General features: G+C 42.0%; 2 protein-coding genes across 2 annotated transcripts; one reads left to right on the top strand and one right to left on the bottom strand.

The window, feature by feature from the left end:
• Positions 1–3243: 3243 nt before the first annotated feature.
• mex3a (mex-3 RNA binding family member A) lies at positions 3244–10590 on the top strand. The gene is made up of 2 exons (XM_080040322.1): positions 3244–3695; positions 7047–10590. The coding sequence occupies exons 1-2, from the start codon at positions 3278–3280 to the stop codon at positions 8189–8191; spliced, it is 1563 nt and encodes a 520-aa protein (XP_079896448.1). The 5' UTR covers positions 3244–3277; the 3' UTR covers positions 8192–10590.
• A 5519-nt stretch (positions 10591–16109) lies between these two features.
• Positions 16110–26172, bottom strand: rab11al (RAB11a, member RAS oncogene family, like). The gene is made up of 5 exons (XM_080039524.1): positions 25841–26172; positions 22155–22350; positions 21068–21261; positions 19673–19753; positions 16110–17948 (listed from the first exon to the last, which is right to left on the bottom strand). Exons 1-5 carry the CDS (start codon positions 25878–25880, stop codon positions 17809–17811), a joined length of 651 nt encoding a protein of 216 aa, XP_079895650.1. The 5' UTR covers positions 25881–26172; the 3' UTR covers positions 16110–17808.
• Positions 26173–26529: the final 357 nt, after the last annotated feature.

Raw genomic sequence — 26529 nt, 5'->3', positions numbered from 1 at the left:
TGTCTCTGCGGCACAGTAAACCACAGCATCTCTCCCCAAAGATGCCAGTTAGGGGGAGAGAAGGAGAGAGAAACGGCACCACTGTGATGACCAGATGGTCAAGATCATTGAGTTTTCTATGTGCAAGTAACATGACCTCAGCACTCTGGGTTTCACAAGTATCCTGTAGCTCTGCCACACACACACACACACACATGCACACAGAGACATAAGTGTACAAATGACAATTGTAGCACACAGCTATATAGGCAGTGAGGTCTGAATGAAAATCAGACCTCCACTGTGGCCCATTCAGAGACAGAGAGAGGGTTTAGTTCAAGATTTCACATTTTATGTGGTGATACGGCAGCACAAATCAGGCCTCCAATAAGGCCACACCGTCCGAGCAGAGAGGGGTGTGTGTCGAAGATTGGTGGAAACATTATCCCAGATCCATGATTTTTATTGATTGGGACTCTGGACTCCCAGCGGACCCCTTTTAATGGAGCCAGACGACCTCTTGGACACACTGACACACTTGATGCAACACTGAGAGGTTTCTGGTCTGGCCCTTGTGTGGTGCTCGTCCCCATCCCTTCCCAGCTCCGGCTTTCACCCAATCATCGGGCCTCTCCACTGGGTGGGGTGGGGATTGGGGGCAGACCCCCCCTGGGGCCACCCTCTGGTCCTCCAGGCATCACGCTATCCCCTTCTCCTCCTGCTGCTGCTGTTCTTTATCCGTGTCATTGGATGGAGTGAGGATGTTTTAATCCCAGGACCAGGAGTCTCCCTGTAGGTTCTCATCTGCAACACACCCTCTGGGAAACAAGCCCCTTTTCCTGATTGGCACCCATAGAGCGCGTCTAGACTATACGATTATGTATGTAAATACACCTGCTCTGTCTTCCACTGGTGCCGTTCTATCACAACATTTATCTTGTTTCTATTTTCAGACGCAGTGTTTGGAAATTTGTGATTGTATTGTCACTCCATTCTATGTGTTATTAAAAGGCAGAAGGCATTCACACAAGAAATTATAAAATATTCATGCCGAATCTCTCTAGTCACATGCCACGCTCAGGCTGTCATATGAGACCCAATGAAAGACTGTATGTTTTTGTTTGTGTTATTACAGCTATGCAGTTGCAGCGTGGGGGATGCACCGCCTATGATAGAGGAAAACAAATTGTAAATACTAATGAGGTTAAACTGCAGAAAAAAAAACTACAGTGAATTCAACACCTCCCTTGGGGGAACACAAGCAACATACACACCAAGACATTTTACAGAAAGGTGTAGTCAGCAATTCTGGAGAACGCTTGTTGTCAATTTTTGTCAAATTCAGTGAATATCTCCTCAAGGTCTGCTACCTGTCCATGTGTGTGTGCTAAAAAAAATCCACTGTTAATACACAGCCTAAACTCTGTAAACCGGTATGTAAACAAAGGGTTTGTAAACAAAGGGGCCCACCACATGCCCGTTTACAAAGCCAAGGCTGTGTTTTACCACTGGATTTTTTTTTACTCCATCACACACATTAAGGACAGGTATCAAACTGTGAGGAGATATTCACTGATTTTGACAAAAAGTGATTTTGATAACAACAATTATACAGAATCACCAACTCCACCTTTAACAGCGGCTTAAACACATGCACTGATAGGCTATCTGTATTTTCTGGTGGGTTGAAGAAATACAATGTGGATGGTGAAGTGAAACATCTAGTGTTATCTAAACATCCCCGGAGTGTCCCTTGTCAGTCAGTCAGGTACTCTTGCGCAACACATCACTATTTACCACCATACATATGCACAGATGGTAACGGCAGGCTAAGCTGGAGCTATACTGACACTTTGAGGAAAACTAAAAACATGGACATCAGTTGTTGATCAGTACTGCATGGCAATTTACATAGCCTACCAGGTCCAATGTTTCCTCAACTAAGTATTTATGGTGGTGTGATTCAACTAGTGTAATAATACTTTACAACTCAGTGATAAAATATATTATGAGAAAATGTCTCTACTTTATTTATCTGATCATATTTGTTTATTGTTGTAGTTACTTTTCTGTTTAAAACCTAAACAATTCCAAAAAGGGACAAAGACAGCTTGATATACACAGACTGTATTGATTTATATTTTTATTGATATGTTTTCATCATTATTTTTTATTACTGCAGTTTGAGTCTTTGTGTTGTACTACAACCATGCCGTCAGGCGTGGCTTCTGTCGAGGACATCTTGGAGAGTGTGTGCGCGAAACGAACGGCGCGGTTCTTTGTTCACCGGGGCTGCTGCAAAACCCTTGCTTTTTTTTTAAGGGAAATGTGCGAGGGCTTTTCTGATGTTCCCCCGCTGCATAGGGTCTGCAACGCCTGTCTGACAACTCCCTTTCTCTTCTGCTGCTCGTATACAGCCCCCACCGCCCCCCTCCAGACACACACACACACACACTCTCTCTATCCCTCCTATACATAACATCCTCATGCGCAACGGCGCCGGAGAAACAACGCGGTGACCTGCCGCAAAGCACGGCTACATGGAGGTGTGGGCGGACCCTCCCCCCCCATCAAAAAATGTCCCTAAACTCCTTTCCTCCACAAAATTCATGTTAGATGGTCCACAGTGCACCTCATATTATGCAGGAGTTGCTTTCCCTTTTTTTGTATCTCTGAGTGAAAGAGTTGACATCATCTTTTTCAGCAGCACCGCCAGATCGATGACCATGTGCGCACTGTACTTGCACCTTTGTGATTAGCAACTGTTTACAACCTGGACGGTTACATAAGTCGCCCCAAATGCGTATTACCAGGCTACATTGCAGCTCCTAACTGATTCGCACAAGTATACCTTATAGAGCTGAACGATGAGGTATTTTCTTCATTTCTATAGGTGACTTTGGGAGGGAAGCTTAGGGTTTGTGAGGTGCCACAGGCTCGGGAACCTGAGACGGAATGGTACAACGGGAGGGCGGCTCGTTTTGTCTCGGCGAGCTGTGTAAACCAGACTGGGTGGAGTCAACACATTGCCCGCCCCCATCCATCGTGCAGACGGCCTTGTGTCCCGTTCGCCTGCCTGGAGCTCGGAGAGAGACTACTGTACTGAAAAGTCTGGCGGTTGGAGAGAGAGAGATAGAAAGAGAGAGAGAGAGAGAGACGGAGGGGGACGGTCTATGGGAGGGACTAGCGCATAGGGGGGAATTGGAAGGAGGAGGGGGCGAGCGAGGAGGAGGCGGCACGGGTGCTGTTTCTCCAGTCTCTTTCCCCTGTCTTTGTCTCACACACTCTTTTGTTAGCCATGCCTAGCCTGCTGGTTTTAGCAGGGATCATGGAGAAAAATGGGGGCTTCGGCGGGGATCTGGCCGGATCCGCGTTCGGAAGCGACGGTCTCCTCGTGCCGCCCGACGACGAGGAAGACGACTCCCGTGCCCTGCGGGTCGCGCTGGGCCAGTTGTCTCTGCTGGGGCTCGGGGAAGGCGAGGACGGCGGCGGTGCCCCAACCACGGGAGTACAGGACCGGAGTAACAATAACAACAACCTCCACAACCACTCGAACAACGTCGGTGGCGGGGACACGGCGATCCTGCAAGGCAAGAGCAAGTTGTGCGCCCTGTACGAGAGCTCCTCAAGTGAGACGAAAGGACGAGGCTGCAACATAACAGAATGCGTCCCAGTGCCCAGCTCTGAACATGTGGCCGAAATAGTGGGGAGACAAGGTAAACCGCTGGCTTGCAAATTATTTCCCTCCCTCAAACTTGTGTGCTTTTCTCTCGCTAACGGTGCTGCATTATTCCCGCCGTGGTTTCCTGCGTGCTTTGTTTTTTTTTGTTCCCTAACTGTTACCTGGTGTTATTTGACAAAGAAAAGGGAGTGGTGTGTGTGTGTGTGCTCGCATGCTTTTTGTACTCCCCCGAGACATCAGCCTCCCACTTTTTCTGCTACAATGTTGCAAGTTCTCTTGTGCACTCATCTTAGCGTACATTGAAACAAGTCGTCCGCTGCTGCCTTGTGTTTATTTATTTTTTATTTTTTGGGTGGGTAATTTTGCAGAGAGGCATGAGGGAGCCCCGCTCTCCACTGGGCGAATTATTCTACATCCACGCCATCAATGTCAGCGCACAGACACACACACTGGAGCACGGAGAGCACTTGCTTCCTTTGTCGTCTGAGACGCGCCAGACTGTTCAAAAAAAGCAACGTGCGGCTGGCTAAGAGAGGGGGAATTCCTTTCACTTTGAATAGATTGCTAGGGAAAATAACCACATTAACACATTTGCTCTCAACGGTTAAATATGTTTTACCCTCAGTCCACATTTATCCAGCTCGTTGTTGTTTATGTTGCGCACTGGCCCAGTGACACAATTGGACAATAGAGCGAGCGTGGCCCACTTGTTTTTTGTTTATTTTTTTCAATCCAGGCGATTTGGAAAGTTTAACTCCGGACACATTATAGACTCTTTACGTGTTTTCGTACAGTTTAGAGGTATTTTGGGGAACAAAGAGCTGAACTTGAATGACAGCAGCTGTCAAACAAAGGTGTGAAAGTCTGGGGGGGGGATGATGAGGGGAGGGGCGCATTAATACAGTGTTGCTGCCTGGCACACGGGGTGGCCTTAAAGGGTGACTCAGCGAGAAGTGGCACAAGGAGGTGGGAATCCCTTTTTAAATACAGAATATAATTTTTTTTGTGCATAGCTAAATTTGTTTTCAAGTGATTTTTCACTTCATTCAAGTTAATATTTATGTGTGCAATCCAGCTCAAAACAAGCTTGAAAATAAGTTGGATATGAAGCATGGAGGCCGTAGTAATAGTATTATTTTTGTCTTGTTCTTTGTGCCTTGTGGTGGTGTTTATGTGGCTGCACCCATTGTTAGCTGTTTGTGATGAACCCATGGGTGAGAGGGGAAGGGAAAACAAGGATAGGGACGGAAGGGCCAGTATATAGCATCTGAAAAAGCTGAATGGGAGTCACGCCTTGGAGCCCAGCACAAGGGGGGGCTCACTCCACTGCACACTCTCAATACCACATGGTTTTTTGTCAGGAGAGGGAGGAAAATGCGGGGGGGACCAGGGAGAAGTACAAAGACTGCAGGGTTTGGTAAGGTACCGTTGGCAGACCCTGATTTATCTCGCCCACAAAAACAAACATGTCTGGAATAATGTAAAAAAGCGTTCCAAAGGAGTTGAGATGGCTTCTTCTTTTTCCCAATACAATACAGTGGATTTGTGCTGCTAAGAGCCCCTTGTCTGAGTTGTCTCCCATCTACCATCTCCCCGTTTTCCTTTACTGTTAAGTTTTGAATTTTAATGGGGGGGGGGGTAACCAAAGACAGCCTGAGGGTGGATCCAGTGAGCGTGAGTGCAAGGAGAGAGGGCCCGTTTTGCCCTGATGGAGAAGATCTGCCGATTTGGGGGGATTTGAGTCGAATCGAGCTCCTTTTGATTCTGGCCCTTCGTTAGTTGGCAGTACTATACGTACACACGCCCATTCCCCATTAGCACCGTGCACCGGAGGCCGCCTGGTGAAATCTGGCCAACGGATCATCCTGCCACAGAGAATGGGTTGGATGTGATTGTTTTCCTCCTGTCAAGAGTCACAGGCATGGATGTGTACCGGATGCTATTCAGATCAAGGGTGGCGTTGTTTTGAATTGCGTCTTACACCACAGTGTAACAGTTGCAAAATAAACGAGTCTCAAGTGACCTTCATTTCTGGTGGTTAACTTGCGATTAATTAATCTCTGCCTATTTTGTTGACGGATAGTTCTGTAATGGAGACGTTACTTTGGACTAATTGAAAGGTGCGATGTAGGTCAAGGAAAATATATTTCGCAATTGCTCTTTGATCCCCTGTGACATGGACAGGTCTATTAGCCTAATACCAGGGAATGGCCACAAAGGGAATTTTCAGATTTTCGGTGTATGAGCAACACTAAACCTTTTAGAGTATCACTCCCCCTTCTGTCCGTACCAATGGCCCCAGAGAAGTAAGTGTTCCTGAACAAAGTGGGCCTATTTAGTAGCATTAGAGCAGCGTTCGACTTCAACTCAAGGTTTATTTTAAGCTCTTGATACCTGCTGCTGCTGTATGATAGGTAATGCAATGACATGCTGTGTGATCTGAAGCACATGGAGTGTAGTAAGATAGGACATATATTTTATTTTTCAGTGAGTACATGCCAGATGATTCTTGTTTGTCCAAAGAGACGCACTAGCCTTTTTTTTTTAGACAAGGCCAAAATGGAAAAAAAATAGATGCATAAATTGCATACATTTGATTACACACATACATGTGATTAAAAACTTACCTGCATAATGCTTGACGCATTCATCATGGGGTAACATAGACAAGATGTCTGACATGGCCAGTCCATGTGTTGTCTTTCCACCTTCCTCTTCACCTCAAATCTACCTTGAAATCCTCCGAAATAATCAAACGTACTGTTCCGTCCCATTACAACGTCAGGTCATTTGTTATTCAATAACATTTACCCATACTCCTCTCATAATTAGACTCTGCCTTAAAAGCACTTAGTGGAGTAAACTATTACACAACAACAGGGCAGACATGGAGGGATAAATTGCCCAAAAAGAACCATATGTGGGTTGACTGTATTGTCTCGGCAAGTTCAAGGAGAGGTCAGGAAGCGATTGCTCACCAGTGAAGTGCAAATGTATTGCGTCTGTTGTTACTCTTAAAAAGCTCACCAAAACAGTAATGTCTACCCTGCCGATACCTCCGCACCACTCATGTACAGTATCTCCTAGTTAGACATGTGTCTGATTCGGAGCTAGTGAATAAGTGCACTTATGCTACTTAGATGTCGGAAATATCATAAATCATGGTAATTAATCTGTCTTAATTATCAGTATGATTATGCAACTTGCTCATAATGGGTGAACAAATCTGAATTCACTGTGAACATTGGAGAGTTGAGGATTTCTCTTGGCTCCAGTAGTAAAGTGTGTTCTCACTAGTCACCGTTTGACGTTATTCGTGAATCACAACATTTAACCGATGTATCATGTTTACTTATTTTTAAAATGTATGTTGTTGTCTCCGCAGGTTGCAAGATCAAAGCCCTGCGGGCCAAGACCAACACCTACATCAAAACCCCCGTAAGAGGAGAGGAGCCTGTGTTCTTAATCACCGGTCGGAAGGAGGATGTTGCGCTGGCCCGCCGTGAAATCATCTCTGCTGCAGAGCACTTCTCCATGCTGCGGGCGTCCCGCAACAAGCTGGGCGTGTCCTTTAGCGGCTCCCCGCCCACGCCTCTGCCCGGTCAGACCACCATTCAGGTGAGAGTGCCATACCGTGTGGTGGGCCTGGTCGTGGGGCCTAAAGGCTCCACCATCAAACGCATCCAGCAGCAAACCTGCACGTACATCGTAACTCCCAGTCGAGACCGTGACCCCGTCTTTGAAATCACGGGGTCGCCAAGCAACGCCGAGCGGGCCCGCGAGGAGATCGAAGCACACATTGCCTTCCGAACAGGAGGCCTGCACGACCACAATAATGAGAATGACTGTCTGGGGCCGAACGGTGGAAGCAGCCCAGTGGGCAGCAGCAGCGGTCTGGAGAGCCGGCTACAGCAGGTGTGGGGGCTGCAGGGGGGCCAGCGCAAGCCTCTCACCAGCAGCTACCGCCAGAACTTCTCCGATGTCATGGTCGGAGGGGGAGGAGGCGAGGGAGTGGGGATCTACAACAAGAGCAACTTCTCCAGCTCTACGGAGAAGCCTTGCTCTTACTTTGGATCCGAGGGCACCCAGAGCTGGGGCGACCCAGACTACCCCAAACAGGTGGCCTTCTATGCCCAGCAGCGTTCCAAGAGCTTCGGAGGCCTCCCGCTCCCCCTGACCAGACTATCCCCTGGCTTAAATGAGTCCTGCGGAGGTGGAAACAACAACAACAACTCTTCAGTCACCAGCATTGTGCCCATATCCGGCTCACCTCACGCCCAGGCCCGCCGCGCCCACAGTGAGCCCACCTCAGTCGGTGAGGGGTTCCCGGGCCGTATGCCAGTGCCGGACTCGCCACCCATGGTGCGGGACTGCATGACCTGCTTTGAAAGCAAAGTGACGGCTGCCTTGGTGCCATGTGGCCACAACCTCTTCTGCATGGAGTGTGCCATCCGAATCTGTGAGCTCAACCACCCGGAGTGCCCAGTGTGCCACACCCAGGTCACACAGGCCATCCGAATATTCTCTTAAGGAACCACATCAGTTTTTATCATTAGTTTTGTCAGTGTTTGTTCAATAATGATTTACTGTTATTATGATTATTATTATTATAAGACACATTTTTGTTTTTCAGAAAATTTAAAAACAATCAAGCAGATATTTTAGAAGGCACTGCTTGCTTTACTAAAAACTATAAGAAATATTTTTAAGTTTTTCTTTTATATATATATGCATATATATTTTATAAAAGTTTTGTTTATAAGAGAAGTATAGTACCTTGCATTTTCAGTTTTTGACTGCTGCTGTTTTTCATTCATGAATCGCAGTGTAGGCAAAGGTAGACAGTAATGTGAACATTTTATTATTCAAATTTTTTATTTTACCATGAAGTGGGTTTATATGGAAGGAAGAAGATGATTGTTTAGGTACCCAATCTGCACCTGACTGACATAGGAAGTCAATGTTGTTATTAGAAGGAAAAAAAACATAGAATTTTCATTGCACCTTACAATCATCTTGGTCTAAAATAGGATTTTCAATCATACCTTGAAATTTCGGGAGCTGATATGAAGATGAATTCCGGCTTTTCAGTTTGACTGTGATTGTCGTATGATAGAATTGGTCCAAAATACATATTAATTGTAGCAAAATGAAAATGTGAATTGATTGGTTCCAGTCGAATCTTTGCAATCTTTACTAAAAAACAAAAAAAAGCACCCCCCTTGTTTCATTCTTACAGATTTAAAGTCTTATAAATGAGAGTAATTTTTAAAAGGGATTAGGCCGTTACATGATTTATTTAAATGTATTTTATTGATATCATTATTCACAGAAATAGATGCAAGTTGTGTAAAGTATCAGTCAAATTTCCTTTCCAGTAGCCATTGATTACACTTTGGTCACTGTTTGTTGAAAAGATTCAGTAATGCTTGCTCCTCGTGGCACTTGAAAAGCATGTGGTTCTTCGGTTGGCTTAAAGCACTGATTTAATTTGTGAGGCCGAAAGCCTTGGAATTGGTCCAGTTGGCTAGTTTCTCCATATCTGTCTCCCCAATGGACTTGTTTCAAAGCCACCTAAACCGCGCTTTATTGTCTCGCGTGGTCATTTGGCCACAGTCGCTGAACAATATAGGAAACGGCAAGAGCTCCAGTCACCAAGCTTTTTTTTGAGGTGTGCATTGTAAATAACGAGGAGAATTAGTATGTGGACAGAAGCCGAGTAAAACTGTAAAATGTTTCCCTGAATCAGCAGCAGACTCGTTTCAAAATAGTTGACACTGTAAAATGCAGAGTCCCAAATCAGTAATCCTTACTCCACGACGTCCCCAATGCTTACAGCATTATGTGTGAGCTCCAAGGGGCCAGCTGTCTCCCCTGTAATTAGCAAAGCTGTACAGGAGCAGGTGTTTCATGGCACACTGTGGCTGTGACCCAGAGTTGGAGGTCTCGCCTAGCCCTCTTTCTTTCTCTCTTTTCTTCGGCTTTTATGTCTCCCCCTGCTTACAGTTCCAACGTTTGCTTTGGAAGGCCTCTCTGAGCGCGGGGCGTATTGTCTGGGCCCGGTAGCGGCGTGGGCTGCAGAGTGCTTGCTCGGACACGGCCTGGATCTCCTCATTGATAATTAGGCAAATGGGGCTGGTCCAGGTGCGGACCGTGTGGGGACTCTGGAGCTGTATGTAGGGTAAGACAGGGTCCCGCAGCGAGCCCCCTTACTTTACCCCACCCCAATGTTACAAGCACAGAAGGGGCTGGATGGTCTGGATGCAGCTGGGCAAATGGGAACCCCTCCTTCCACTCCCTCTTGCCCCTTCCTCCCCCCCTTTTCCTCTCCTTTTTCTGCTGCTCTGAGCTGTCCCCACTGCGGAGAGAGGGGGCCTCTTTTGTCCCAAAAAGCGCACACACAAAATTTGAAAGACACTAGCTGAATTTGGCAGTGCCTGTGAAATGAGGGAAGGCTTGGAAGCGAAATAAATAATCTACCGTTTATCAGGAGACCAGTTACCTGTTCTCGACAATGACGGCACACAATTTGCCATAAACACTTTGTAAATGATGAACATGTACATGTTCGTAGACAAAAGAATGATTGCGTGATCTTATCACGCGGGTGCAGCATTAACTCCCCCCTCACTCCCCAACTGCACCGCCCTGGGGTCCTGTGTTATTGTGAAGGAGCCAGTTCAGGCCGTGTCAGCTCACTACTGTATGGGACATCCTGCAGCTGCCCCTTCACTATGGACACCCGGGCTTCAGCCAATGGCAGCCCCCCTTTTGCTTTTGAGCTTCCAGAAAGAAATCAGACAATTGTAATTGACAGGAAAGCAGAGGAAACGCCCCATTTAACCAGCACTCATGCTGAATCAAATTACACACCCTCTGCGTCTGCCTTAGCCCCAGCTTGGGGATTTTGGAGGGCTAGAGGAGAGCGGATGGGGGTAGGGATTAAAGCTGTTGAATGATAGAGGGGGTGTGAGTGGGGGGGGGGGGATTCATTTTGGCTGGAGAAAGAGAGAAGCATGCTCCCAAAAAATGAAACCTTGCACATCTAGCAATGGTCATACAAGATTTCAGTTGTTTCATGTGGTCCAGCTTTGAGGACAGGCAACACCGGAGATTCATTAGGCCTCTCTTGTGTGTTGCTTGGGACAACAATTCAACTCGGCTTCTGTCTCAGAAAATAATTTACAATTACAAATTGCGTCTTCTAGCACACAAAGGGCCCTCCTTTAAAAAACATCAAACATATAAATCAGACCACATGCATTACGTGTGGACTGCAGGGAAAGCACTGTACTTCACAAGTACCCTGTAATCTATGAAAAGTAGAAGTAAAGAATAGTTATGATTTTATGGATGGAGAAATTGCACAGTGGTTTGGCCTAAGCTTTCAATGTCAAATTCAAGGCAGTGTGACACTGTTCTTCGAACTTAATATTTTTGTTATTTTGTTTTCTGCCTTAATAGTTTTTTATCAAAATATTGCCATTACTTTGGTACAAGGTAGCGACTTTGGCCTTTGATAGCACCACCCCCGAAATAAACTTTTAAAGTACTTATTTTTGAAAGGAACAAAACAGAATGTGAATCAAACTGCTTGGGAGGGATTCAGGAAATTAGGCTCCTAAAACACACTTAACATATAAAGTACCATAGAGCACCTTATTGCAAACCATGCGCATTTAATTAATACCAAACCGACCACTGATGGTGAAATACATTTCATAGAATTTGAAAGACATGCACATAAGGATTCCCTATCATTTTTTTTTTGTATTATGGTGGTTCTTGTTCTTAATACTACAGTAGTACTAGTGATAATTTGGGAGAGCTCTCATCCATTTAGTCAATGCTGATGACTTGGTTGAGTTTTGCACTGGTTCAATGAAGAGCGGGCTAATTGGAGATTCTCCCTGTTTAGACGCTGTATAAGTTAATGAGTATTGTACTTTATGGGAAAGCACTCTGAGCATCTTTGTAAATACAGTATGTGTATTGGTTATGAACAGCCAGACAAAGGCCCGCTTAAAGTGAGGTTTTGATTATTTTTACAAACTGAAAGTGTCATTGTCAATGTTTAAAAGTATGGATTTCCAAATGTTTCCGAGTTTTTAGGGAGAGTAAATCTTTTATATATGCGCCCCATCATCCTTTTAACTATAATAGTATATGAGATAGATCCATACATTTTAAGAAATATTATTTAAACTGATTAACTTAGTATTTCATCCAAATATATATCAAAGAAATTAACCAGACACTACTATAAATTGTAATAATCCAGTCTGAAGTGTAAACACAGAAGAATAGTATGCGTAGTAACCTAACCCCTAATGAACAAATCCGTCTATATGTATATTAGGATGAAAAGCAATAATAGGACTATACTGGGACAATAAACAGAGTCAGTTCTTTAAATAATATTCTATTCAGAAATTGACCTTGATTATTAGGATAATACCGTCACATTTCTGTCTCATATCTGCCTAAAATTAATTATGGATTCATGCCAGTGAGGAAACAGAGCTATAATTAATTAGTAACAGTTTCAGGATATGTAATTCTTGTTGTGTTCATCAGGGTATTTTATTGCTTTTTCTATTTTATTTTTTAGGTTGAATATCAATCAGAACACAGGGCGAGTCAGGACAAACTTAAGGATTCCTTCTCCTGAGTAGCACTGAAATGATGAAACTGCAGTTTTTGTGACTTAGAGCAAATCTCATTGCGCTGTATAAAAGTGATCCCTCAAGTGTAAACAAACAGCAAGACCAGAGCGTAAGCACAGAGGTCTTTCGTGTTGGTTAAAAAGCAGGAGCTGGTGACTTCACTTATGACAGACTGACTGTCTGGAAGGCTTTGATGTCATTCACACAGCAGTGAGACGAAGTAGGGGGCAGGATAACAGGATGTGATGTACTGTATCGGTCACGCTTTGACTCTTTACACTCATTATTCTTAAACTACATAACGGGGTTGACATGTTGCTTATAGCATAACTTAATAGGATTTTTGTTTACATAGTAATATGTTGATTTCATGGCTCTATTTAATTCTTATTTTGCACCTACTTTTTTTCTTTGATTTTTTTTTTTAAACTGTATTGATTTGAAAGAAAAAAGGTCAGACATAGCCAAAGAACAAAATACAAGGAGAGAACATGAGCTCATTTACCACTTCAGTTAACTTATTTTAGCTTCAAAAACAGCTTGGTTTAGACTTTATTCAATCAGGATTATTAAGAAAATAATCTCATAGCTAGAATTACCCTGTTAACCCAAAAGTCTTGGAGGCCACTCAATCGATATCTGTGAAATGAAGGCAGTTCATGTTTCAGTGTTGTAAGATTAGTTAAACACTACAGAGGCGCCGGTAACAGACTTACTTCTCCCCAAAGAGATCAGTTTAAAGCACATCCTGGCACTTACACAGTCCTTTGAGTAGTTTTTTTTATTGGCCTGTTATGGTTATAAAGCAGTCCTGGGAAGGTTTTAGTCTTTCTGATAAACTCAAACCATCTCGACAGGTTTAGACAAAAAGGGTCTGCCCAAGTCATTTAAAAAAAATAAACTGAGAAGGAATCGTGTAGACAATGACAAGTCAGTGACAATTGAGGCTGAATTCCTTATATTTTAACACCCTCGGAGTAAACCGTAAGGGATTATGATTAGATGTAAACAAAGTGACAGTGTACTAGTAAACAAATCAACACTGTGGTTTTATTTGCTATCTTTTAGAGAGCCATTGACTGTATCCTTAAGTTTAACTGCATGTTAGTACAATATATTACAGTAGGTAAGATTTATCAGAAACATGTTAAGATGGCATAAAGAATCCAGCAGCCTGATACCTAAAGTGTATAAAAAAAAGCTTTAAGATCTTAAAGTGAACATCGGTTTAAAATCATATATTTACCGTGTAGTTTAACTAATTGATACATAAAGTTTAATTATGATTCTTAAGAATATGATAAGGTGTAAGTTTCATTTGTCCAACACACCCTGTATGAGATACGTTTTAATTCAGTGGTGCAACAAAGGTGTGGGGTGTCTCAGTGACATTTGATTCATTAAGTTCTTGTTAGTATTATTTACAATATTGTATTAAGCTTACTATTATAGTAATGGTAGAAACTGTTGATGTTTTTCTTCTCTTGATATGAAAAAGTCTTTATGCATTTATGTAGAATCCCTTTTAAGGAGTGATAGGAAATCCTTATTTTCAATGGATGCACTTAAGCAATTGTACCAACCTGTCTAAATCACACATTGAGCAAGAAATGCATTTGAATGTAAAAAAAAACTAAAAAACTAAAAAAAAAGACCACTCGATGCACTCCTTACGCTTTTTTTTCTACTTTGGTCAATTTACAAGTGAGCTTTAAGTTTTTGTTTGTTTTTTGGAAAGATTTTGCGACAGGTTTTCAACGTAGACTATATTTGAGTTCTTCCACGTACATTTATAGAAAGTAACATAAAATGAATAAAAAAAAAACATATTACAATTTCTCAAATCTATTTTGCTAACATGGGTTATTATTTCATAGAAAGCAGAGGAAAAAAAAGTCAGTATCTGGATGTTATTTATGAAAAGTGAAAAAAAAAATGAAGCAACATATTTATGAGTATCCTCAAGACATTTTGTTTTTTAATTAAAATTACAAGAAGTTAATATATTTCTAAACACAGGGAAGTCGGTTTCTACTAATAGGTCAAATGAGAAAAGAAGTTTAGAAGTTTTATTTATGAAAGTTATGGACGCTCGCCTTTTCCACGAACTTCATGGAAAATGAAGTCAATTAAAGGCGAGTTCCCCATAGCTTAAATTTTAACTTCAGACATGCACCATTGTAAATGCACTCAGTGCGTTCACAATGGAATAATTACAGAAAATAATATAATATTTTTTAGAATTTGGAGATATTTTAGTCACAGAGCATCAATTTTGTGCCTCAATTATATATTTTTCCTGCATCAGCATTCTTTGTACAGTGCTGCTTGCTGTAACCCCTTTCTCCCCCCTTCAACTAACCCCATGTTGCTGACTGAAACGCATAACTCATTTCCTCTGTAATCTAAACTCGCTTTTACTTATCAAACGTATAAAACATGTTACGACTGCAATGCTTGGTATGAATGAGGCAGCTGTGACCCACACACACCAATAGGGCCACAAATAACTTGTACACACTTTCATTCATACATTTTCTACATCTACTACTCAGACCGTTTGTCATCACTAGCGACCGCTTAAAGAAGGCCTGTGAGAGTTTCCCTAATGTGTACATTAGGCGAATTGTGCAAATTGACAGAGGCATCTGAGAGAGGACAACAGCGCACTGTGTAGTAGATCTATGTAACTAGATGCACACATTTACACACAACAGATTCATTACCGTACTAGTTTGCATGTATGTTGTATGGTCACTTAGACGGGAGAAGCGGCGCAGGTCCTGTGTTATCCGTTAACAATCAGTGCACTTGGGCTGTTTCTCCTCTGTAGATTTTCATAGTTGGAGTCTCTTTGGAAACTGGAAAGTTGACATGAGTTTGGAGCCAGGCAAACGAGGCCATTTCAGTCCCCACAAACAAAGTTGGATTTTGTATTCTCAGTAACCCGTTAGTGATGAAATGACTGCTTGCACCTCATAGGAATTGACTTGAAGTTCTTCGTTTGTATGAGAGCTGATACAGATCTCAAAGAAAACTTGACAAAATACACTACAATGGCACATTTTCTGCTGCATGAAAAGGACGGGGACTGAAGTGGCACTTGCTGGTCAAACACTAAACCTTTCCAAAGAGGCCAATACTGTCTGACAGTTTGTCTTTGGTAGCGTTTCCGATTTTTCCAGCACAGTAGAGGTTGTTCATACCGGTCTAATAGTGGTCGTAGTGCATTAGTTATTGGGCCAGCATCACCTGGCGTTAGTTTCTGGTTTCTCTGTGAACAGTGAAAGAGGGTTGCCAATGTGGCCCTCTGTGGCTGACCGTCAACTTTGATGGATGGACAAAAAAAAAAGAAGTCTTTGAACTCCATGCCCTTACAAGGCATGTGATATTGCAGGTTTATTTGTTATAGCACATGTTTTTTTGTGAATTACATTTTTTGGAGACTTTTATTATTATTATTGTATCTGCGCCATGTTAGTTCTGGTTCTTTGTTATTTTTCCAAGATTCAAGATGTATTGTAAATGTTTCTAATAAAACAAAAATGAAATGATCTCCAATTGAAACAAATTGTCTTTTTTTCTGCTTGAAAGAAGATTTTAGGGTTAAATTGATCTTTTGAAGGTGATGCATATTCATATTTCAATCTCAGTGATTAAAAAAGCATACATTTACAGCAAGTATCTTACATAAAAGTGGACATTCATAATTTAATAATATCTTATAGCTATTCTGTGATTAGCCTAAGGCTGTCTACCGTTTTCACTAATGAAGAAGCCAGTAACTTGCACCTTTTATTGAAAAGCATCTTTAAAAAGACATGAAAAAAGGCAGGCATATAACAAATGCAATTTATTTATACATATGCAGTCCAAATATACATATATTAGAATAAATGTTAAAAAGCCCTAACCTACACCACCCAGTTTTAAGACATGTGATTCCAACAGAAGACAATGTTGATGCAGAAACACATCAGCAGGATAAACACCATCTGTGTGCATAACCTTTGGATTTAATTAAGCCCCTCCTGACAATACCATCCTTTCTCCTTTTCCTCATCTATACCACTATTAGAAACTACCAACCCCAATGCTGGTTCCTTTAAACAAACCTGCGCCCTCTCTCAAAAGGAAATACAGACAAGTGAGGGCGAGGGCAGACCTCAGGGAGATCCCAGAGTCCTGTTCCAGTTACATACAGTATAGAGACACAGAAATGAGTAGGTGAGCAGCAGTGGAGGATTTCACTTACAGTAAAACAAGCCATCTAGCCAGACCAGAGGAGCAGGGCAGGGCTGAGTGCCCTCACTAACTCATCCCCTGAAACATTATCCATCTATCTATCTATCCCAGCAAGCAGGCAGCGAAAGCCGAAGGTTGTCCATGCATGCATTTAAACCAATTCCCTAAACTCTCTCCACACCCAAAGGGTCAGGGCAGGGCTAAAACCAGTCTTTTATCCCATCAACTCTCAAGGCAGTTAACCCATTCATTAGTGATGCAGCTATCCCATCTCATTTAGAGTTAACGCAGTGCACAGCTTGAAAGAGCATGACTCATCTGTAGAGAACAAAGTGTGCACAGAGCGGGAAAGCCTTCCAAACAAAGATCAAAAGCAATCAAAAAGAAATGACATGGCACTGTTAAGGGAGGGAGGCTTTTGCTCCGAGTGGTCTGGTGGAACACAACTTCAACCAACCAACTTAGACCAAATTCCAGCATGTGCATTTAGGAAAAAATTACTTTAAGCCCTTGTTCCTCCATTAGTGAGGGGTAGTTGCCCTTAGAAGCTCATTCACATACAGATATGATTGTGGGGGGAGAGGCGTTAAAAAAGCAAGAGAGCTCCCTTTTCTGTCAAGCGATCCGCGCGGAAAATCTAAATCAACTAGTGTTAAATTGCTAAACCCGTTGGCCTTAATCTAGTGTTCAATAAATATTGTAAGGGACTTAATCTTCTTAATATTATACATTTAGGGAGAATGGGAATGATAGTGGAGACAGAGGGGTTGCAGTTCAGTCTATTAACTGAGAGAAAGCATTCACTAGCTTGTTAAATAAGAGCTTTCAACAGGAGACAGTTTGCAAAGACAGAAATCGTGATGAGATACAAAAAAGGGACTTGAAAACTGTTTAATTTTTCATGAGATTTGAGAACCTGTTCTGATCATGTTCCTCTTTTGAAGCTTAATGTGCTGCGGTACAGTGCCTCTCACCTGTTGTCTTTCTATTGATACAAATCTTCCCTCATCACAGCCCCCCCTGTCTGTCTATCTACACTTCTTCACCATCTCTCCTACACTGGTCTTTCATACTGTATTACGTTTGCTTTACCAGATAAAACACAAATCAACTACAGTACAAATGTCCTTGTGTGAAATCTCTACCTGTCTCCCTGTCTGTCTGTGTGTCTGTCTGTCTGTCTGTTTCTTCAATTGCCTGGAGGTGAAAGAGGAGGTGAGTGGTACGGTGGGGGTCTCAGTTGCTCTGGCAGCACACACCCTTGCTGGCGGAGTTTTGGGTGGGCTCCACCGTGATGGGCACTACGTTGGAGGCTGGGGAGAAGTCGGAGTCGGTTCGCCCGGACATCTGTCTCTGTGACACAATGTTGTAGATGGCTGTGATAGGGAGAGAGAGAGAGAGGAGGGTGAAAGGGAATGATGATTATGTGAAGATTATTAGCCTGAAAAACCAGCCAACAGTGGGACATATTGTGATAAGGACAAACAGCATGACGACGCTGAACAACAACTGTTCCATCCAGACTCCTGGCAGCAGTGATATGAGGGGTTCTTTCCATCCTAAACTGGCATGGCTATGTCATGTGGCAGTACCAAGTCTCATTTTAGGCATTCCCTGATTCCTACAATATGCAATACATTTTAAATTTAAATTGCAATAAATTATACATACTGTCAATTGACCCTGCTGCTACTACTAAGCAGAAAAAACAATAAAGTTACATATGGCTGACAAGAGCTGTTCACCCAGGGGGAACTTCAGTGTATTTTCTTTTTTCAGGTTACTTGACATCTGCATTTGCTTCTTCAATACTTCAATGTTTCCAAATGTAATTAGCATACACTTCAGCTTAGATGCCATTGGGGTGGTTATGTCATTAACTTGAGAGAGGAGAACAGCCCTAGTACAAGCATCCCTCTGATTTACTGTTGCTTTACCTCTAAAGTAAAGCCAGATGTGGAACAAAACAGTCCTGAAATAAAAACTGCCGATGAAGCAGGAAGGTTTAATGCAAAGCAAAACTCCTGGCTGAGTCGTGACGCGAGCCATCAGGTGGTGAAACTATGAGTCATTACTACAGAGACTGCACAGCACCAGCAGCTGCTGGGCCTATTGAGACAATAATCCAGCAGGTTGACCCTCTGGGACCTGCACTCTGATATCTACACGTGACATCTTGTCTGCTGCACTGGGTCTAATTCTCAGTTCTTAGCAGAGCATTAGCAGGCCAGTAACTTCCTCTTCTCCCTTAATGAACTAATAACCAATGTTAGCTCAGTGGGGCTTGTTGTTTTGAAGATTTTATGAATTAGAAATGACTGATTAAGCTGTGGTACGGACAGAATGGCTCAAAGGGCTTAGGCGTATGGGTATTGAACATGCAGCAGAAGCTGAATACAAACAGTAAGCGGTACATCCTTGCAGACTGATAGCCCCTGGAGCAATTGAAGTGGAAGGACCACTCACTGTTGGATTGTCCCTTCAGGCACTCCAGGGGTTGACTCAGTCACATCAATTGCTTTTCTCTCCATGTTACCAAATCTCAAACATCAAATACGCTTGTTAGCATGGCAATATGCCTCCAGGGGAAATCGCTCAAAGACATTTTCTTGAGAAAATGTATCTGTGAACCAGGATCACAATTAACTTTTTGAACAGATGCATCTGTTGGATTTGAGTCCACAAATAAAGATTTCAATTTCCATTGTTTTGCTGGTGACTGGCCATCTTCATAAAGGATCTCATAGGGATTGACTGGCTGAGTGGGTTTCAGCGTGCCAATGACCCTTTTTTTTTTTTTACAAAATAAACCCCCACAATGATTCAGGTGCTATTCTTGCCACACACTCACTGCACATCAGTGAATGGGCCTGGATAACTGACAAGATAGATTTTTGCTGCCACCTACTGGCCACAATGGGTGTTGTCATGTAAAAAAAAAAAAAGACTTGATGGAGATGGAAGACTTTCTGGCAAATCAATATACGGTTTACATAAAGAATCAACACTAGGTGGCTTAGAAGCATTAGACACCACTGCCAGGACGGATCAACTGTCTTTTCATTCTACCATTTTATACAAACAAAGAGGGGAAACTTACCTGTGAGGATAGTCTGGAAAGCCAGCTCCACATTGGATGAGTCTAACGCTGATGTCTCCAGGAAAGACAGGCCATGCTTCTCTGTAAAACACACATGCACATGATGCCACAACAGGTTAGGGACCTGCATTATTATTTTTGCTTTTACTGTATAACTACCTACACTGAGCTGAGGAAGGCGTTGTGCCTTTGTACTGTAGTGACATCAGCACTGCACTGATTCAGTCATTGATTTCTTCTGCATAATGCAGTCACTCCAGGGTTCTCCACAAGAACTGTAGTCATTTCAAATGCCTCCTGTTTGATTGCTGATCTGCTTTGTAATTATAGAAAATATAATGAGTTGTGCGACTGGCAGCTGACTGGTCTGTTTGGTAATGTTGATTTACAATCTGATGAAATGCAATATTGTTATTCATAAAGACGGAGTAAAAATGAAAAAAAATAAACGTAATTGTATTTAAAAAAGGATCCAAGCGAAATGTAGCTTTTAGCTGATCATCACCTGCAGGTGGCTTTAGGAAGCTGTAAAGGGGAATTTGCTATGTTTTCTTATGCTTTACAGACCAGGTGATTAATTGATAATGTAAATAATTGTTGATAGCAGCCCTAAATAATATAGAAAACAATATATCAATCAAACCCATCAACATTTCTATTGATTTATTATCAATTTACTTATTTTTCAGCACTATTATATCATTTTCTCCATCAGTTACAATTTTAAGTATAAAAGGATATTATGAACATAAATTTGTATATTTGTGTATTCGTATATTTGATTTCTTTCAGGCACTCTCATAAAGAGTCATTTACCTGTTAAATGCAGATGTAACACAGATTCGGCCATAAGCCAATAAACTCAAGGTCAATGGTAAGCAAGTGTAACCACTGTAAAGTAATACAAGTGTCAAAAGGTTTGACAATTGAATAATACTTAAGTAACTACAGGCTGACTGTACAAACTAAAACCTGCTGTGAAAAATAAATAAATAACCAAAGCCTTGTAATTCACAGTGAGACTGAATCATTTTTTCTTTATAACCTTTTCAGTCCTTTTGACTAAGTGCTGTGATTTCTCAAACAAATTCAAGACAAGGACATGGGCCACCTGGTGGACACATTAATATAAATGTCTTAGCACAGTGCAAACCTTTCTAACATGGGTTCACCCAGTGGGAATGTCTGCACAACACTTAACAAAACAAAAAGCTGTTCAAAACTAAATTTAAAAAGGTAACCTATTACATGAGCATTAAGTACATTAACTGTTAGCATCACACATATAATATATTGTACATAAAGACCTCATAAATGACAAGATGGGGGGGTCAGTCCATCTATGCTCAATATCACAGTTTTAGCCTGATAATCACACACACACACACACAATACCTGCAAATGCCTTGGCCTCATCTGTGGGCACGGCCCTGAGGTGGCGTAGATCGCTTTTGTTGCCCACTAGCATGATGACGATGTTGCTGTCAGCGTGGTCCTGCAGTTCCTTCAGCCAGCGCTCAGCATTTTCATATGTCAGGTGTTTGGCAATGTCATAAACCAAGAGAGCTCCAACTGCTCCACGGTAGTATCTGCACAACATCATCATAATATTAATTGTGGTAGAAAACATTTTCTTGTCACAGCCTGTTGATTTTAGGATTATTCGTGGCTTTGTCACATGGGCTCCGTCAGTTCTGAAGTACACTGACATCTGATCAACTACAATGGTAGAAACACTAGTAATAAAACAGCTCAAGTGAACTTTGACTGACATGATTTATTTTAATTAGAGCCCGGCTGTGTTTGCTTCCTTCTTCCTTACTGCCTGCGGGGGCTTGACACAGCACAGGCCGATGCCTCAGGGCGGCCTGCTGCATCCAGGGGCAGACGACTCAAAAAGAGTCACTAATGTTTGGACGGGAACTTGACCATGACAGGAGGAGGAAGCTGTGATAACCAAAACACCTTCGGCCCCAGATGCCCCAGGCCAAAAAGGTGCAATTTGCAGCTTTAAATCACCTTTGGAAAATCTCTTTCTAGCATTTTTAGAAATTATACAGCAGTAAGGATTCTAACTTAGATTCATGGATGGATAGTAGGCCTTGGTTAGAAGTGGATAACCCTTAAACTACAACCCCAGCCATTCATAATCCAGCCAAACCTCCCCTGACTGAACAACAGCTTTAAAAGAGAATGGCACTATACACATGAATGAAGAAGCATAAGGGGCACTAGTTCCTGTGAATAGTATGCATGTAAATGTAAATGTAAATGTAGAGTGAGTGAGTGAGTGAGTGAGTGAGTGAGTGAGTGAGTGAGTGTGTGTGTGCATGTTTGCGTGTATGTTTGCGTGTGTGTGTGCATGTTTGCGTGTGTGTGTTTGCTCGACTTTTTTGTTTCTGCCTATTGTGAGTGAAGTGAGTCTATGTACACCATTGTGACGGTGCATCCACAAGGGTTTTCATTGATGCAGTGTACTCACGCAGAGGTGATGGCTCTGTATCGCTCTTGTCCTGCTGTGTCCCAGATCTGAGCCTTGACCGTCTTGCCTTCTACCGCGATGCTGCGTGTCGCAAACTCCACGCCGATGGTGCTCTTGCTCTCCAGGTTGAACTCATTACGGGTGAAGCGGGACAGAAGGTTACTCTTCCCTACACCTGAATCTCCAATCAGCACCACTACATGGGACAAAGGGGAAGAAAGAACAACCATCGTTATACTGAAGAGTCAACTCAAACAGTGAAAACACTATGTGCATCTAAAAGAATTTGAATATCAAGGAAAAGTCCATTCAAAAGTAAAACACTCATTTATTCAAGAGTCATTACACAAAGTGAAATACTGTATGTCAGGCCTTTCTTTTGATTTGATTTTGATAATTACAGCTTATGGAATAAAAAAAATCAAGTATCTCAAAATATAAGAATATTACATCAAATCAACCAACAACAAAAAAAAGATTTATAATACAGAAATGACAACCTTCTGAAAAGTATGTTCATTCTAGATTCATTCCACTTTATGTGCAATGAGTCTAAAAATATATGAACGTTTCACTTTTGGAATTTTGAAGAATATTTGCTTTTCATTGATATTCTTACTTTTTGAGATGCACTTGTATGTTTTTCACCATTTTTAATTCTAGTCTATTGACTGATAGGCACACAACAGAGTATCATTTTCAAGAACATAGAAATAATGGCAGCTGTAAAGGCATATCCATGATAGATATGTGGTGTAACAGTTAGTGAAACCACAAAAGAAGTTAAAATGAACAAGACAGATGCACTTAAAAAATAAAATAAAAGAAATCATTCTATGAGATAGCCTGCCTCGCCAGTGACACACATGTATGGCTCCCAGCCAAGGTGCAGCAGAAACTCAGGGGACTCCCACTGAGTTAACAAAATATTAGAACCACCTGCTGTTTTCAGGAAGTGCAGACAGACGGAGCGCATTAATCTAGGATACACCAGTGATTTGCTGCAGATTTCACACATCAAATATACTTCAGTCATCATGATAGTATTTGACTGAGGGGGAGTAAAGAAGTTTAATAGGTTTTTTATCATCTTCAATAAAACTGAGCCATAGAAAATACCACATTATGCTGCTTTTATTTGTATGAGTAAGTTGTCCTGCTGTTTTAAAGGCATATATATATATTTTTTTAAATCACTGCGTCATTACTGTGACTAAGCATTCAAACAAAAAAGCAATGGGCCCTTTAATAATATCTAAACCTTCCATTTGGAATAAGTTAGTTCCTCTACTAAATATTGTCCTAAATGTACTTGCTACTATAACAGCCATTATTAGGGTGAGTGTCAGAAAACTACTTCCACAATTGTTAGGTGAGTCAGTTTGTCAAAGGGAACCTGCCACACCAACACATCACCAGCTATTATGAAGTAGGAACTTGTTAAGGAATGTGGAAATTACATTTACAAAATCGACCAGTGTGTCTACACTTGCATTTAAGCAATGCTGCTCAAAGGGAATCTGAGTGTTACAGTTTGGCAGTGTTACTATGTTGTAACACAAGCACAAGAAGAAACCTGTTCATATTAAAAGTTTTCTTATTTTGACTCTGAAATAGTCGAATTATGGCAAACCTATGGGAACTACACGACAAGTGTGGCTCTCCTACACAACAGAAAATGGGAACACTGCCATTCTTTTTTATTTCGTCCGACACAAAAGATCTTGGGCGGAGAAGAAAAATCATTATGCAACCATTTCAAGGTGCCCTGCCATCAGACAGGTATTATCACGGTTGCATTACACACCCATTCACTAACCTATTGTTGGCTTTGCATTCTTCAGGTAAAAAGATGTGACGCCACTCTTTTATATTCTACAACCCTGCCTGCACCCAGTCATGTCCTAGCCTACACATTATGACTGTTTGAATGTAGACTGAATGGAGAATTAAACTGTAATACTGACAATCGGACTCTGCCTGTCTATTCAGTGAGATTAACTGATACACGAGATCTCCTGAATCCCTATAAATGGAATAAAAAGATCCTGGTCTTGTCTAATTTCACCTTTCCATTTCATGATGTGACATTAAAGCTGTGTATAATGCTGACAAAGGCTGGCAATTTAAAAGAGTTACCTTGTATTAACGTCTAATTATTTTCTCATCAGTGCTTAATTTATGGAAACAAATTGCACCAATGAGATTGAAAACATTAAAAATATAAATCAATAAATAAAAAGCAGATGTCTTTAACATAATTTACTCGGCCGGGTAGTGAAACGTGCTTGAATCCAATAAGATATGTCTTGTGAGAAAGAACCTAAGTGAAGCGGTTAGAATGAGATTGGTTGTGTAGGAGCCCCAGCATTGAGGCTCATAAACATCACATGACTAAAATGACAGTGAGCAGCACCAGGAAACCGGTATATGGCTATATCAGGATGGATGACTTCCTGTGCTGATGTGCCCATCATCACTGGGGAAAGGTTTTCAGTGACTCACTACGAGCTCACCCAACTTGAGTCATGCTATCCAACAGCAAAGGGACAAAAGGGAGGGCTGTAGGAACAAAGGAGAGCCTTAACACAAAACTCAAGCACTTTCCTGGTTGAAGCGTAAGACAGAATGGCAGCCACCTTATCAGCGACCTTGCTCCGCAAATTATTCAGATAACTTTGCCATTTGGTCACCACGAAATCATGTCACTTTACCCGAGAGTGAGTGAGAGAGAGAGAGAGAGAGAGAGAGAGCAAATCTCATCTCCTCTACGCTCAGAGACAGAGCTTCTTAGGGGCCAAAAACACACACACATCATGCAGGTATTTCCAGTTTGACAACACACACTTCTTGTTTAGTGTTCTATATTTGAACAGACCATGGGCATTTTATTTTCCCTTTGCTTATGACAAACTGCAGCTACGCACAACTGTTTCTTACAGGCATCAACAAGGGAAGAAAAATACACTGCCCCAATTACAGTATGGTTATTAGGCCTACAGATTGATCATTCAAACTAGCAAAGAAATATCTGGCCAGCAGGCAAGCCTTTTTATATATATAGCCCAACAATAAATACGTTTTTTTTGTTTAATTGTTTTTTCAACTATTTGTTGGACCATATTGACATCTGTTAATCATTCAAATGAAGGTGGTGTAATAGCCCAATTAGAGCTAGTACATGATAGCTGACAAAACAAAACAGGTGCCAAGACCTGTATTTTAACTAGCCTACTAAACACGGGTCATTTCCAGTAAATCCTGAAGTCCACTGTTACAACAGTTGTGTCTTTTCTAAGAAAGTCTGGACGGAGGGTGTTTATTTAGCCTATTGGTTGTCCTGCCACAGTTAATGCCCCCCCACTACATCACAAGATGATTGCATAATCGGCCTGGAATGATGATGACTCTACAGATGCTACATAAAAGTGTTTATAAGCTGACCAAGGTTGCAATCATATGGCTGGGTGGCTATAAAAACCGTGTCGTAATTTATGCCTCAACTAACAACAGTTAAAGTTACAGCTCGTAGCAGGTGCTTTTGACTCTAGGTCATTGTCGCGTTACACCTTGTTGTCATGCACGCGCGTTCAGCACCCAGGCATCAAATGACACAGGTGAAGCCTCGGTATAAAATAAATAAATAGCCTAATAAAAAGAATAGCCTAGATAAAACACCAACTCACCTTTAAAAAGATAGTCATATTCGTCTTCCCTGTTCGTCATGGCTTCTGCTCTTTGACGACTTTTTTACGTTTTTACTCGAAGTCGAACAAACTTCTGGTGTAGGCTGTTCAGCCACTTCTTCGACACCGTTCACGACTTCTAGCCTCACACGAAAAGACGTTTCCGTTCTCACTCAATACGACCACTAACGCCGAGTCACTGTCAAAGTCGAAGAATAGGACAAAGCTGTTGTTTTACAGCATGAAAAATTACAACGGCAACCAGCAGCTGGAAACAAAAAAAAGTTTCGCCTCGTCTTCCTCAACCTCTGTCACTTGCCATTACCGAGGATGCGACGTAACGTCAGTGTCTTTGTCCCGCCCCCTTTGTTCGCTCTTAATGGTCAATAGCTGATCAACACCTGTCACGAGCGGTGACGTGATTGGTCCGCCCCGCTGCCGTTCACGATTTCACCCTCTCGCTGATAACTGGGATGACGTTTGCGGCTCCAAGCCTCAACAGGTACTATCGAGCCTCAGGTAAGTTAACAGCAACATAAAAAAGCCAAGCCTGTAAACTGCGCTATCACAAATATGTCACTGCAGCAGGCATAGGCCTACGTGTCTTTAATTTGTTTAATGGACATTTGATTTTTTGATTGTGTTAGGCTATTTCTTTGCCACTAGATCTATTTCTATTTATCTCTGCA

Source organism: Ammodytes marinus (assembly GCF_949987685.1).
Source record: "Ammodytes marinus genome assembly, chromosome: 13".
Lineage (NCBI taxonomy): Eukaryota > Metazoa > Chordata > Actinopteri > Uranoscopiformes > Ammodytidae > Ammodytes > Ammodytes marinus.
This window is presented reverse-complemented; position numbering and strand designations above follow the sequence as displayed.